This window comes from Acanthaster planci, linkage group LG19, assembly GCF_054643075.1.
Source record: "Acanthaster planci isolate LZ-2023a linkage group LG19, COTS_SCS, whole genome shotgun sequence".
In the NCBI taxonomy this organism is placed as follows: Eukaryota; Metazoa; Echinodermata; class Asteroidea; order Valvatida; family Acanthasteridae; genus Acanthaster; species Acanthaster planci.
The window spans coordinates 4,293,710-4,305,641 of NC_141795.1; the positions used below are offsets into that span (position 1 = coordinate 4,293,710).

An 11,932-nucleotide genomic window follows, 5' to 3' on the forward strand; every position below is an offset into this window, starting at 1 on the left:
CAGGTCAGGCAGGTGCATGTACATGTATTCGGTTTGCTTGAGGCATGATGTATGTGCATGTACTGTACATGGTGGTAGCATGCTGGTATGGAGTGCTGAGAAATGTTACCCATTTTGTGAGGGAAGGCGCACGAGTGTGGCTTTTTTTTTTAAAGAATGGTACAAATTTGTTTGGAATAAATTTGTTCCTTTACAACTTTGCTCAAAGACTGCCATCATTTTTGTGTGTGCCATCCTGCCTGTGATCATTCACACGTTAGTAGCCACAACCTCCCCCATGCTGCCCTCAGCCCACTCCTACCCAACCCACCCAAGTCCCATCCACCATGTAGCTCACTCCACCCTACATGTACATGTACATGTATTCTACCCAACACCTAACTCACCCACCTGGTCCAGTCCCCATCATGTCGCCCATTTCCACATACCCTAAAGTGTGTGTACATACATGTACAGGTTATTGTCATCATCAACCATGGTAGTACCAGTTCAGTTCTAGTAGATATGACGGTGATAATCCTGGGAAAAGTTGTTGCCGCTCTGATTAGTTTAGTGTGCATGCATGTAGGTGTAGACATCTTGTACGAGTGTGGCCATCCATTGGTTCAAACACTAAAGCCTGTGCTGATGTCAAGTGTTATTCCGTGTGAGGCTTGTTGCTCTGTGCTTTAAGGGCCTGGCGTGTTATCATTGAAGGTTGAAATGGAGTTCCTACTTTTTTAAGGAAACGGGTGATCTAAGCTGTATTCAAGTGTAGCATCTTAGCTTGGAACCATTCTGGTTTGCCAAATCCAACTTTACTCTTCAACAAAACTTAAATGTAAGGACTTGCATGCATGTCGAAGTCAATCAGTTCTGAAGCTACATCAAAATCTAGTAGAACTCAAGGAGTTGGGTTGGCCAGACAGGGAAAATAGATACATGGATTGAAGTTTAGGAATTAAAACAATAACAATGAATGTGAATGAAGCGGCTTCAAATCAAAAAGTTGGCAAATATCAATGTATCTACTGGATACTTGTATCAGAAATGCTGTGGTTGTTCTTTGATATTAATAAGTAATTAGCTACATGGCTGTCAATAAACTGAAAAAGAAAACTTTGCCTTGTGAGTAAGGATACAGTCATATCCACCATGTCTTGTTCACAGTATGGCTGGGTAGAGAAACTATGGTGTAGTTGGGTTATGAAGTCAGCATGGAGAAAGTGAACAGGAAGTAAAAACTAGAGAGCTAAAATGTTATTTCCTTGTCGTGTCGAGTCCAAATGCCGACTTGGTGCCGTGCCACATGTCTAGTGATATAGAGAATTCTTAGGGTTCATCAGGCAGTTTGGTGCCGTCTTAACTCTCCGTAGCTTACAGATACTGAGAAATACCGAGTATGGAGTCCCTCGCACACACCAGACTTTTCCAAACTGTGCTGCGGTTAATCAGAGTCTACCATTTTATGCATTCACTTTTGAAGATTATTCTAATGGAAAGTATTAGTTACTCTTTGTGTGAACAATAGAAAGAAGTCTTGTACCCTGTGTTCTGAAGGTCATATTTGTGTTTGTGTCGCACCAGTTCATGTGTGAGCCATTTTTCATACTGTACATGTAGTAATGTTGGTTAGTTTCTAAACTAAAACCTTCAACATGGAATGTTGATGTTGAGTGTCTGCATTTGTGTATAAAACCAGTCATTGCTGTTGAGTTCCAGATAAGAAATTTCCATCAATAAACAGGAGATGTGGTGGAAGAAAAATACCAACAGAAAATTCTTTAACATGTTGTGTAGTATCAGGCACACTGTTAGCAATGTGTCCATGTACATTGCTTACGTCTCATGTCATAGTGGTGAGATGCAGTGATATGGATTTGGTACAATGACCACACAAAATAAGTAATCCCAAACTGTCTACCGTAAGTTTGTACATGCTTGTACGTATTTTTCGTCTTGTGTGTTGGCGTTGTATGGTTTTGCATGTGTACTAGTCATATACATGTGCAGTATCCTATCCTGATGGTATGTACATGTAGGTTTCATTTGAAACTCTCTGCATGCCATGCGTCCATGTCCATGTACAACACACAATACATAAATGGAAATGTTACAAACTCCATCAATCCTTCATAGTTGTCTGCAGTCCATGTACAGATAGCTGTCATTGTGACTTTGCCATTTTGTCTTTGTTGAGTTTATGAACCTCAGTTCTGAAACTCCCCACAATTAATGTCGTCATAAATTCATGCTGGAACCATGTCATTGACATCAAATTACCCCAGAAGCATTTTTTTTTTAATTTGTCTGATGTGATTGACTGAAATTGTCCTTTTACCGGAGAATAGGATCTCTATAAGACCAGATTCAAATGACTAAAAATATGCCTGGGCATTTTGCAAAGAATACGACATTTCACAATAGTGCGCCTCCAAGAGTTTGCGACGCGTTGACCAATCACAGTGGGCAAAATCTGTCGACCCAATGTGCGTTTGGAAAGGGTCGACAGATTTTGCACACTGTGATTGGTCAACACGTTGCTGACTCTTGGAGGCGCACTGTTGTGAATCGCCCGCATTGATTTCTAATTTTTCTTTGAATTGTGCTGCAAGAACATTCATGCAAGACTCACATCGGCCTGCCAATCTATCGTGCCACCTGCTCGTCATGAGTTGGTAGACAACTGCTGTTACATGTAAAGAAGCGTTCATTATTTTGCATTCTCATTTTTTTCTAAAATTAGAGGTTGCATTCTACATGGAGTAGAGACATGCAGCATGTAGTGCATTTTTTAAAATGCATGCATTTCTGTATGATTCACATTTGTGCCCACCTTGTAAGACATGGTACTAATACCCCCTGACCCCTGACCCCTGACATGGTACTAATACCCCCTGACCCCTGACATGGTACTAATACCCCCTGACCCCTGACATGGTACTAATACCCCCTGACATGGTACTAATACCCCCTGACCCCTGACATGGTACTAATACCCCCTACCCCTGACATGGTACTAATACCCCCTGACCCCTGACATGGTACTAATACCCCCCGACCCCTGACATGGTACTAATACCCCGACCCCTGACATGGTACTAATACCCCCTGACCCCTGACATGGTACTAATACCCCCTGACCCCTGACATGGTACTAATACCCCCCGACCCCTGACATGGTACTAATACCCCCCGACCCCTGACATGGTACTAATACCCCCCGACCCCTGACATGGTACTAATACCCCCTACCCCTGACATGGTACTAATACCCCCCCCACCCCTGACATGGTACTAATACCCCCCTGACCCCTGACATGGTACTAATACCCCCTACCCCTGACATGGTACTAATACCCCCCTACCCCTGACATGGTACTAATACCCCCTGACCCCTGACATGGTACTAATACCCCCTACCCCTGACAATGTCGATTGTATCTTGATGTTAACCCTCATATTGTATTGTACAAGTGTATACGTGTACATGTTTTTCATCACTGAACAAACCTAACCTTTCAGGAAGAGACTCATTGAATGATTTGCCCATTACTAATTCCTCGATCCTTTTTTTGTCTGACTTGTTGTTTCCCATAGTAAGATAAAGGCTGCGTATGAGGAATATATTCGACTCCATAGCCTCAAGGTAGAGATTGTTAACATCCTTGCAGTGCTTGATGAAAAGGCATTTCACGGCATGGCATTTTACTGTTATGTTTGAACCGTTGTCATGGTTGTATTGTGTAATACATATTGTGTCTCAGAAGTCATGTAGTTGGTGTCAGTGAATTTGTTGGGTGGTTTTGCATTAGGCCATGGGCTTCAGAAGTAAAGCGAACTGCGAGTTCAGAGAGATGTTCATGTACACGTAGTTAGAATACCATTAGTGTCACTTTCACATTGTACTGTAGCAGTTGCAACAGCTTCATGCAGGGATGATAGAGGGCGCTATGCGGCTTACTCACATGGGACAGAAGGTGGCATATGGTATGAGTGTTGGGGAGGGGGGCAAATTTCCACATTGTCTCCGTCTTTAAATGGAGTTTTCAGACTTCATTCCACTTTAGTGGAGATCCTTGCGCTCAGTGCTGCTCCAGGATATTATGGAAACCTCAAATTTGTCCAATACAAGGCTAAAATGCTAGTTTCAACAGTAAATATTTAAAACCGATCATGGAGCTATACATGAGTAAAGACAGAGACAAAGCTCTGAGATTGGGGAAAGGCTAGTTTCACCTCGGCAAATTACATGAAATGTGATGTACTTGTAGCTTGAAATTTGTTCAAAGGCACAAAAGCCACATACATGTATGTACATGTGAGGCACAACACAAGTTGAACTTGGTTAAACTTGTGAAAGTTTATACAACATACATGTACATGCCATGTAGTGGCAAAGCATCTATTCCATATTACATGTACATTGTTTCAGAAGATCTGGAAGTCACAACATCACTTGATATCATAATAATGATTATTTGCAGACACTCAAAATAAGTCGATTTCTTTGTGTACTGATGAATCAGGATCAGATTCTTGGCTGCATTGCACTTCAATTTTTGTACCAGTTGATTTGTTATTGTGGTCTTTAATTTCTTCAAAGTGAGATTTGCAGTTTTTTCTTTTCAATTATGGATTACAAAACACTTGAAAAACAGTGAGTCATTAATCACAAGTGCAGTCACATAGATGAAATCCCACACTGACCTTCACTAGAAGCACCTGTCGGCAGGGAGGATATTACCCCGTAGTTTCCTTAATGAAGAGTGCAGTTTACTCTGTTATTACCACGATTACATTTGCACAGTTACAGGCAGATCCTATTCTGTGTATTCAACCTCAGGATTAAAAGGCATCAGGTTGAAAAGCCAAGGTGTAAGTGGAACAAATCACTGTGTGATTGTTTGACGAAGGGATGAGATCTTTTGCATCTGCTTGTTGGCTGTGTTGTAGGTTTCTGAATATTCAGAAACTTTTGATTGTATGGATAATGCATGGTCTTGAGTTGATATTTGTGTTTGTTTTAATTTGGGAACTGTATGACACTGAATCCTTCAAAATCCAACACTGCAGGAGCCCAACACTAGGGAGCTGCATTCACCAATCCTACAAAACCCTTCAAAATCCCACAGAGCCATGCCTGATAGATTTAAGAGGATCTAGTCAAACAAAACAAAAAATGAAGGATTGTTCACAGTTTTTCAGCAGAATTCATCTCCTGTTTAAAAATGATTTATAATGCTGACAGTTGTTACCAACCTTACATGTATATTATTTACCATGGACGGAAGATGAGATCTAATTTATTCAGGGATTTTTCTTTACATTTTACATTACACATTGTAGTTGTTTTGTTGTTTGTTATTCACTTCAGTTGCCACAGCTCAAGTAAACAAAAATGACTATAATAAGAGGTTGTTTACTGCATCACTAGTCCTACGCTAGTTGGCTGTTGGTGTGGTTATATTGATACCGGCATACAGTGTACATTTTTATCATTAGTTTTATAGCCAGTGCATTACATCATACATATCTGGACATGTACATGTATTAATCCACTCATACATGTACCTTGGCAATTTTGATATCGGTGCCTCAGTCCAGCTTTATTGAAATTTTATCTCCTTTTTCTCTGCATTCAGTTCTCCTTTTCTGTGAACTAACACCTTAGTTGGCTTGTTTTGCTGTGCGTTTGGAAACTAACAGACACTGAAGTGAAATACTAAAGCCAGTTCATCACCATGCTTCAAACAAATCTGGAACAAACCAAAAACAAATGTTCTCTACATTTGATGGAACATGATCACTTTCGCATGAAAATTCAATGAAGCAATTTTATGGCAGTCTTAAATGAAGCACTAAATTAACCTATTGAACTGGATTTAGTATTGAACTAATTCCTGCATTGATGAATTTGGGTTTTTTTGTAGTTACCAATACTTTGAAGATCAAATTTGAGATATTTATGTAAATGTATCACTTGAGAACTTTCAAGAAGATGGTTTAACCTGCGTTCATTAATTTAGATAGATGGTTTTTGTCACTGATATACGTATTTAGTGTTCAAAACAAGCGACATGAAACCAGTGCTGAAGTTAGTTCTTGGAACAATTACTGAGTCTCATCAACTTTTTTTTTCTCTTACACAGGTAAGTGAGTTGGAGAAGGCATCCAATGGGACTTCCCTCCAGGGGAGTCCCCTAAAAGTAGGCCGCTCCCCAACCTCATCCCCAGAGCCCTCGCTATCCCAGCTACCAGATTCGATGGAGACATCCCTACCCGAGACCAGACAGCACCTTCAAGGCAGCGTCAGTCCACCCTCCAGCCAGGGATCCCCAGAGAGGGTACAACCAAGAAAGGCCCTGATGAGCAAGATTCCCACGAGTCCTGTCAAGGAGGCCACAGTCAAGCTTTCCAACTGTCCATCCGATTCCCAACATACCGATACGGCAAGTAGCCAAGCATCCCAAATGATGCTATCCTCTCCAAGCCACAAGGGAACCACTGGAGGAACCAGTCAGAGAGCAGGTGGTTCCAAGAAGCAAGTTAGCAGATCCAAGCTGACGCAGCCCACCTCCTACAAATCCAAGTTAGCGGGATCTCAGGACAGTCTCCTGTCTGAGGGGTCACAGCCAGATGAAGGAAGCCAGCTCGCTGAGGATCGGAGAGGAGGTCCCCTCAAGCGACAGTTGCCCCAGCCCCAGCAGCCCAGGAGCACGGGGATTCCCCAGAAACAGCAGTCCAGGGGCCAGCAGGGGTCACTGGAGCTCCAGCAAAAAGGTATGCAGGAGATCAATGGCAGCACCGAGGGAATCCCCAAGCCTAAAGAGATCCGCATGATGCCAAATAGGCAGCTGACAGGGAAGGCTTCAGGTTTGCTCCCGAGGGGATCTTCAGGGCAGGTCCAGAAGGATATCCAGCCACAGGTTGAGAATGGCAGTCTGCTTCCAAAGATCCCATCACTTGTCCCGATGGCCAAGGGTACCACTTCTGCAACTAAACAGGAGCAGGCTTTAGGCGGAAGAGTTGTCACCACCAGGCCAGCTGTCATAGATGCCAACTCCAACCCAGTCCCCATGCAGAATGGGGTTTCTACAAAGCCCTCTGGCCTGCAGCAACCACAATCTGTCAAAAGAGTAGAACAATCAGCCCCAAAAGCTGGTCCCATCCCAACTGGTCAGTTTGCCCGCCGGAAGCAGTCACCACCAGGCTTGGCTCGGGACTGCCCCTCCAGATCTCCAGACAGACAATCATCTGAAGAGGAGCAGGCCACGCCACCAGCATCTCCCAAGACCCGAGAGCAGCAGCAGCAGCAACCCCGAGGCAGCAGGATTGCTATGCCTGTCCGTGGCAGGGGTGCCAGCAAGCTACCTCGGGGCACTGGTATCCCTACGAGGAGGGTCAACAACACTGAAAGATGAAAGGTTTCAGGGTCAGATATCAATTGTAGAGAGCATTGGCACAGATCAGACAACCCTTGGTTGTTGGAATCAAAGGAGAGTGTAAATAAGATTTGTCATTCATCACGAATTTGTGGAGAAATTTTGTTGGCATTTGTTCACTGTCTTTTTCTGTCCATGCATGGCATCCAAAAACCCTGCTCAAAGCCTCCTTCGGTTTTGAAAGCTCTCTTTTTTTCAGAATCCCATGGTACCAAAGTTCCAAGCGTGCCAAAGTAAGTTTTTTTCAAGAAACTTCACAGAGAGCTACATGTACATGCAGAGAGTGCAACAAAACAAATTGTCTCTGTGACTTGCACACTCGCACATTCCATTCTGTCCTCATTAGGTGTTAAACAAAAGAGGGTTGTAGGCTCTACGGTGTGTCGCTGACATTTTACTTTGGAATGTACATATTGTATCTGTGAATATTCATGATGTAGCACAATGTATAGTAATTTATCAAAGGTCTGAAAATATTGCCAAGTAAATTAATCCACTACATACAAATGAAATAAAGCACTTACCTGTAAAATTACTATCAAGCAAAAACTGATATGAGAGTGCTTATTGTACACTTTCTCTAGGGAACAGAAAGTCATGTGACATAGAAGTACCAAAGTGAATACGTCATGCACACAATTAGTGTGTAAAAGGCATTAGCGCAGACCAGCGCGTGAACCAACACGCGCGTGTACTCCATTCGTTTGCACTGCACTTTCTGGTTCACAGTGACGTCACACTTCGGTACTCTATAGGACTTGCATACCACTACATGCATACGTGTACATATCTGTACTGCACCGTACCCTTAAAAATCGGTTACTTTGGGGCTACTTGCTGTATAGTTTCGAGCTTGTCTTGTTGTATGCCTGAGGTCAGGGGTTTGAGTCCCAACCAATCCAATTTGTGACTTGTTTTTTCTTTCAAGTCCTGCGACAGCACTGAGTGTGCTGTGCGGATTAAAGTACAACATCATATAAAGTGAACCTTGATATTCTAATCTTTCTGCCCAAAAATTACAATGTGGAGAATTTCTAAGACAAGTTGTCAAAGGCAGTGGTCGTATAGAAATTGATATATTCCATAATGGGGAACATCATTGGCTTTATTAACTTTGCATTCCAGAGTTTGGGCATTTTAAAAATTTTGTTCCATTTTGTAAATGTACACGGAGTAAACATACATGTACATGTACCGCCATTAGAATCATGTATGACTTCATATTGAGAAAATCTCTATTCCAAGTCGGACTTGTCAAGCACTGCATGTTTATTTCCACTCTTATTTTGTAAATAGACAAATGCAACGAATACCATGATGTAAAAATGTTTTGCAGATGTACATTGTACGTGTATGTAGCTGTGATAAATGTTTCATGATGTAAATTTGTATGCAATATGTAAATAATGCTTTGGCCTTTCGCTGAGTAGACTAGTAGGCTGGAAATGTACATTGTCAGTGTCGTAGTTACGTTCTTACTTGAGTTCCCTGTAATCACAGCAGAAAGGTAGACTTGATGAGGTCTAATGCCATGGCTCTTGGCAGACCCTGGACTCTGTTTTCTAATAGCCTCCTTGCCTTAGTCTCACATTTGGTCCTAACAAGTGTAGCCGTGTTCGGTTCTCAACAGTATAGTTTTCTACGCGACGTCTCTAGTCATGCTTGTGGAGTAGCGTAAGTTTGGTAGCAAAGTATTTCTGTTCATCTTAGTTTGCAAGGTCACCCCATTAATGCTAGACATTTGTTTGTGTGTGTTGGAAACGTTTGTACTTTGTGCGCTTACCTTATGTACCGGTACCTAGCATGGACTTGTGAACAAAAGATGTCCACAGATGCAGGAAAGGAAGACGTTCTGTGGACTTACAGGACGTTTCCCCTTCTCTGAAAAAGGGTTTAAAGGTATTTTGGGGTAGGAGTCATCCGTCGTAAAAGGAAGAGGAATAGTCAAGGAAACCTTGTACAAAAAGCCTGCTGAAAATCGTCTTCCCAGTTCAAGAAAAATGAGTATTTTCACTGAGTTTTCTTAACTGCACGAAAAGAAAGGAATGTCCACAGTAGGTATGTAAGGTAAGTGTGTGTGTGTTTTTGTTTTTTGTTTTTTCATAAATGACTGAGGTCTTCAACAATGCAGCTTACACGGTTCCACCTTGATTTGAGAATGAACCATGTGTTTAACGTCGAAACTTTGATACAAATGAAAAGTCCACCAATTTATTTTGTTGTTGAAAACAGAATGATTTCAACAGTTTAGGAATTTTCCTTTTGAAGGTATTGATTTGTGAATAGTTTTGATAATATGGAGCATCTTTTTGGAAAAAGGAGAATATTCTTCCAAAATATATGTGTGTAAAAGAATCGCTGGAAGGGATATTTTTTGGGTAGGGAGGAAGAAAATGTAACGTTAATGGAAGTGGGGAACCATGCCTGTTAGCGGTTTCAGCTTTCTTGATCCAAGTTGTGTTTCCTGCGGTATTTGCGGGTGTCGTAGTATGGAAATGGTCTTGCCATGCATTAACAACCATACAAGGAATATGTGCATAAAGGCCAAGTTGTCAAAGTGGTGTGGTCACTGAAAGTAATGAAGTGAAATCGTTGAATTGAAAGCGTACTTGCCTATATTATTACATGTACGTCCTGGCTCTGCTTATACGTATAAATGTATCCGTCGCTCAGTTGGAAGAAAACATGTAGCAACTCTTTAAGTGTACTGGCAGACAAAGCCTCTTACCTGTATGATTAAGAAGTGAGGGAAACATTGAAAAGGGTGTCCTTTCACCCAATTCAGAAATTGAATCCTCTATGTTAGTGGAGTGGAGTTTGTAGGTGGTCTCTACAGTACTTACAAGTTAACTTACATCGTAGTTACATTTATATTACTCTGGATAAGAAGAGTTGAAATGGTAAGTCGCATGGACTTCCCTTGTGTAGAGCAGGGAAAGCTTAACCCTAACACTCCTCAGTCCTCCAACAGGTGAAGGATTGAGGAGGGTTAGGGTTAAAGAATGGGTCTGTGGTTAGAAGTAACAGTCACCTTATTGTTGGTCCTGTTAAATATCTACATGTATGTATGTTGGAGAAATAAGGAGGGCGTTTTGAGGTTATGTTAACACACTCGACCCTGAACGGGTTGGCCACTTCATTATTTGCACTGAACAACTTTTGTTTGGGGATTTTTATTGGAGGGGGATTTTAATCCTTTTTTGTCATGCTGTAAAGACTTTCAGGTGTTCGCTTTGTGGAGACGGATCCTGGTTTCCAGAGGAAATTTGGAGTCTCTTTGAAATGTGAATATCATGTCATTGATCAGATTGAATTGTTTTGTTGTTTTGAAGCTGGATATGGATTTGGGTTCTCAGTTGTGTGACCACGGTTTTCAGTGTTTTCTATCAGCTGAATCTCCAAATTTCATTGTCCAGTTCAACTAGAAGCACAAATTTTAATTTAATTCATCCAAGTTTAAAAATCATGTGATAAGCAAAAATAGTGGGAACTACTTTTAATTATGAAGGTAATATTGTGCAATGTCTTGTACATGTTTGTCATGTTTAACTGCTGCGTAGAAATAAAAACCGAAAGTCATAAAGAGGCAGATTCATGTCAAGTGTGGACCAGTTTTTGGTCTTGAAATTTTGCTAAATTTTTACCAAATGTTTGCAAAGGGTCGCCTAGGAATTCGAAAGAATTTCAGACAAATTTACAAGGGCTAGTCCTGCTGTTGATTTAATTGATTTTAACCAAAATTAATTAATGGGGCCAGTCAGTAGAATTGTAAAGACTTTCAAAGAAATGAAAATTGCAAGGGGTTAGTCCTGCAGTTTTTAATAATTTTGTCCCCCCTCCAATGGCAACCTAAGAATTTTAAACATTATTTTGAATAAGTCAAATTTGTTATGGATCTGTCTTGCAATTTTAACTAATTTTGACCAAAACAATTTGCAGGGTAAACCTCGGAGAGTTAAAGAAATTCAAAAAATTAAAAGTTGCAGTGGCTTAGTCTTGTTAAATTTCACCAAAATAAATTGCAAGGGGATAACCTTAGAATTTTAAAGAATTTCAAAGAAATCGAAGATGGAAAGGGGTTAGTCTTGTTGTTTTAATTAAATTTGCCCAAAATCAATTGCAAGGGGTTAACCGTAGACTTTTAAAAGAATTTCAAAAAAATCCAAAATTAAAAGGGTTGGTCTTGCAGATTTAATTAATTTTGACTAAAATTAATTTAAAGGGGTAAATCTTAGAATTTCAAAGAAATCATAGATGCAAGGCGTTGTCACGCTGTTTTAATTAAATTTGCCCAGAATAAATTGCAAGGGATCAACTTCAGAATTTGTAATAAATCTTAGGTTAAAACGGTTAATTTTGCATTTTAAATAATTTTTACCTGAAGATATGAAATAAAAAATTTAAAAAGTTGTTGCTATTTTAATTGAAATTGACCAAATGAAATTCCCAGGGATTAACCTTAAAATTTAAAAGAAATTAAAATAAATAAAATTTGCAAGGGGTTAGTC

General features: G+C 40.7%; 1 protein-coding gene across 4 annotated transcripts in view; it reads left to right on the forward strand.

The window, feature by feature from the left end:
- The window catches only part of LOC110978182 (uncharacterized), a 32,501-nt gene extending 21,486 nt beyond the window's left edge, over positions 1-11,015 (forward strand). For 3 of the 4 annotated variants that reach the window (XM_022233267.2, XM_022233007.2, XM_022233090.2), the window contains 2 exons: positions 3,580-3,628; positions 6,132-11,015. In XM_022233267.2, coding sequence (XP_022088959.2) covers positions 3,580-3,628; positions 6,132-7,403 — 1,321 coding nt within the window. In that variant the 3' untranslated portion in view covers positions 7,404-11,015. The remainder of the gene's footprint in view (positions 1-3,579; positions 3,629-6,131) is intronic. The other variant, XM_022233182.2, reaches the window with a different exon arrangement.
- Positions 11,016-11,932: the final 917 nt, after the last annotated feature.